The sequence below is a fragment of the Pteropus vampyrus genome, unplaced genomic scaffold, assembly GCF_000151845.1.
Source record: "Pteropus vampyrus isolate Shadow unplaced genomic scaffold, Pvam_2.0 Scaffold223, whole genome shotgun sequence".
NCBI classification, from domain to species: domain Eukaryota; kingdom Metazoa; phylum Chordata; class Mammalia; order Chiroptera; family Pteropodidae; genus Pteropus; species Pteropus vampyrus.
This window is the reverse complement of record NW_011889004.1, coordinates 2,540,093-2,543,968: the sequence shown is the minus strand read 5'-3', so window position 1 is coordinate 2,543,968 and position 3,876 is coordinate 2,540,093. Positions and strand designations below refer to the sequence as shown.

At 53.8% G+C, this 3,876-nt stretch overlaps 1 protein-coding gene across 1 annotated transcript in view; it reads right to left on the bottom strand.

The window, feature by feature from the left end:
- Positions 1-3,876, bottom strand: part of TTC28 (tetratricopeptide repeat domain 28) — a 641,766-nt gene that overhangs the window by 11,776 nt on the left and 626,114 nt on the right. Inside the window, exon 15 of the mRNA XM_023538443.1 lies at positions 1,947-2,735. Coding sequence (XP_023394211.1) covers positions 1,947-2,735 — 789 coding nt within the window. The remainder of the gene's footprint in view (positions 1-1,946; positions 2,736-3,876) is intronic.

Here is a 3,876-nt window from a genome sequence, read left to right as displayed (position 1 = left end):
AGGACGTCCTCCCTCCGCTGTAAGAACCAGCAGACTGAGCCGGGCCAGGAAGACGCACACATTCACCTGGATCCCGTGCCTCTTCCTCAGCGCTGCTTCTAAAAGCAGGGCCTGGGCAGTGCACAGAAAGAGTAGTCTCCTCAAGTCGTCAAGCAACTTTAGGACCAACCTGCCCCCAAATAATGGAGGGGAGGAGAGGGGAAGAGTTTTCGAAAAGAATGAATGAGCCTACGCTGTCTTGAAAGGTAACAGAACATCATTAAACATCATTTTCCCCAGAACTAAGTTGTGACTTTAAATTGTCACTAAAACTAAACAAGGACAAAAATACCACATCCCTAAGCGTATTGGGAATACAGAGAGGGGTTCCTATACAGAAGGGCAGGGGCCCCTGGCCAAGCACAGAGACCAGGTTCCCATGAACCCTACAGTGTGTTCTGTGGGACTACGCAGGACTCAAAGCCCCTTCTGACTGCGGAAGTGTATATAACAGACACCTTGTGCTCAAAACGATCACGGAAACCACTGGCATTGCCTCTGATTTCTGCATCTTCTGGCAGCAGCAGTGTAGCAACATGGCCAGGTCCAAACCCTCAGTGCCTGCCTGCCCACCCTCCACCTTGCAGAACAGGGGCAGCCCTGAGGCGGGGCCCCCAAAGAGTAGGCCTGTTAGACCAACTGAATGTTTCTCTTCAGCCACATAAAGAAACAGGACAGATTCTACTTTGTGTTTTGGGTACCTTTTGAGAAATACTACAGTTGTGTTGTGTTTGTCAAGTAAACAAATGTTTGTTTCCATCTCCCAACAGTACGGCTCTTCCGCCTGGCCCGTGCCGTGGCAGCACAGCTCTGTGTCAGGGCCAGCCCCTGCGGGCTCCTCACTTGCTGGCCAATTCGGCCTGGGAACACCATGGCTCCACCTCAGAACTTGCCCAGCTTTGGAAAATGAAACCAGCAATTTCAGCACATGTCAACTGAACTGATTCTAAGAGGAAGAGTAAGGTGAAAGCTATTTTGTTGCCAAGTTTTAAATATATCTATGAATGGTACATTTTTTTTGCCATTAAAACGATAAACTGTAAACGTTTGAAAATAGTGTTTTTGGTGTTCCTCTGTTCCCAAGGTTTAAGGCACTGCTTTGTGGGTCGGTACCATGATTACAGCATTGGTAGAGCATCCTAGGAGGTGCAGGGGCCAATTCTGAGAGACCGTCATGAACTGAAGGTCAGAAGGTGTGTCAGCAAAACCACCTCAGCTGGGTGAAGGGAACAGCCCAGAGCTGGGTTTGGACTCTGTGGGCCACAGCCTGTGAGGGAGGGTCCACAGGGACCCCAGGGGATGCAGGTCATCACATGGAGCTGAGAGGCAGAGTCTCTCGCCCCACCTCCAGGGACCAGCTGTCACAGGGAACATTCTCCCTTGGCCCCCCTCATCCCCTGCGGCAGGCCCACTCAGAGCTTGCGCTGTTGGCCTTTTTGGATGTGTAGCTCCTCACATATCACAAGACTTTCAACCCACTCTTCACAGATCATCCCACACATGGACAGGAAGGTATCATCAGTACCACTGTCATCAGCCCCCTGTCACCACTGAGGACACTGAGCTTCAGAGAGAGTAGGTAACCTATCTCAGGTCACACAGCTTGGACATGGAGCTAGATCAAACCCAAGTCTTCCAAATAACAAATCTAGGGCTTTCTACCACACTACTCTTTTCTATAGTCATTTACATGAGGTGCCATAAAACCCAGTAAACACTAACCTAGGAGGAGTTTTACATTCACACTCTGATGACAAACTGTTCTGCTGCTCCCTGGTCCAAGGACTATTTTAATACCAGGACAATAAAAGACTGATTTGGCAGAAGACAAAAGTCTCAGCAGACGAGGCTCTCCTTCTGAATCTTCCCATGCTGCCTTTTCTGGTACCCCGCCCTGCCCTCCCCACTGCGCCCAGGGGCTCTGAGGACTGACCCCCGAGGCCCCCGACAGAGGTGCTGGTGCCCATGCTCCTACCTGCCCAGTTGGAGGGGTGCGAGAAGGCCTTGCTACTCTGCACCACCTTCATGGCCTCCCCCAGAGCAGCACTGGTCTTCAGGCCATTCAGCAGGGACGAATAGAAGGCGTGGAGAAACGTCTTGGAAGCTGCCACTGACACAGGCCACAGAGATACGAGGACACACTGTGCACCAGCAGCCAGGAAGGCCCGCGTCAGCGCGATGACCCCGTCGGCTGTGACTTTGCTGTTGGACTCCTGAGAGGAGCCGAGGACCACCAGCTTCACGGGGAGCCGCAGGTCCAGGACATCAGCAGCCGTGAGCAGCAGCTCCTGCAGGGGTGGGCAGTCCGAGATGCTCTCCCCGTCACTGGCGTCGTCCTGCACCCGCAGGGACTCGGGGATCGTGTAGGGGTGGCCGAAGGAGCTCTTGCTGCTGGCAGGGTTGCCGTCCACGCTGGGTGTGAGGACCAAGGCTGACAGTTTCCAAGAGATGTGGGTGGCGAAGTGGACGCACTCGGCCTGGGTAAGGGCACTCATGACCCGCTCTTTGGTAGCCACACTGCCCACCAGGGGCTGGCAACCCAGCAGCTCGGACACCATGTAGGCTTCCTCCTCGGCTGATGGCATCGGCCCCCACAACCACCGGTCCATCACTGCTGACGGGAGCTTGGGGTTGCCAATGACAGCCGCCATGGACGTAGAGCTGGAGTAGCTGGGTGGGGTCTTCCTCAGGTGAGACTAGGAGGGAGGAACAAGCACACCACCGTCATACCGGCCAGGCTGCCTGGCCATGGCCCACAGAGCCGTGGGCTTCTCCGGAGCACAGGGCCAGCCAGCTCTTCTGTCAGGGCTGGGTCTAACTAGACTTCATCCGCTCTCCCAATAGCCTCGTTCACTCTAGTTTTCAACACCTTTTGACACAGGTGCACGTCTTACTGAGAATCACATTTGTTATGACAAACTATTGAAAATAATCAGAACTGGATGGTAGGAAGGCCCTTCCTGTAAGTCAAGCCCCAGGAGGGCTGAGGGAGGGGGCATTGATGGGAGAGAACGTGTAGGAGGTGAGGGTCTGTGGTGCCTGCCTGTCCCTGTGTACCCCTAAATAAGGGGAACCCCATTCCTGATGGGTCAGGGCTTGGAGAGTGGCTTTAAAATGTGTAAAAAACAAGTCAACCTCAGGCGAGACAGGGCCAGTTTAAGCCCTTTAGAGCAGCGATCCCCAAGAGAAATGCCTGGTGGGTGTCTGTCAGGAAACAGGACCTTCCATCCCCTCATGACACTGACAAACAGCCAGCTCACTGTTGTCACCAACATGAAGCTCTTTCAATGTGGGCAATCTCTGATCCCAGGGTGCTCCTGGCAGAAGGTGTGGTGAGCTGGCACCCTGTGCGGAAGTGTCCAGCCAGGCCATCTGGGATTCAGTCAACCAAGGGCATAAGAAAAACTCGGAGAAAATAATTTCTTTCACTTTGAACTGACTCTGTCCCATGAGAAAGGTACAATTCAGCAAAAAAAAAAAAAAAAAAAAAAAGTCAGAACTAAGACCTCCAAAACCCCTTGGGGCAAGGGGTTTTGCCCCATGACCTGGTTTGCACCATGCTAATGACCAAGGTCAACAGAGGCCAAGGCAGGTTCCATGGGAACCATCCCTACCCCGGCCTGGGGTCTGGGTTCCTAATCCCGCCCACAGGGAGGAGGTCTGTCTGACCAAGCCCCGCCTGGTGGTCTGAGGGGCTCTGAGAGCAGCTGGCAGCTGGAGGAGATTTTCAAGTGAGAAGCTGGAGCAGTTCAGATCTTGGTGGTGAAAACAGTCCTGCGGCTGGAACGGGGGGGAACGCTGCAAGGGCAGGGCCGGGTGGGTAGGGAGCATTGGGAC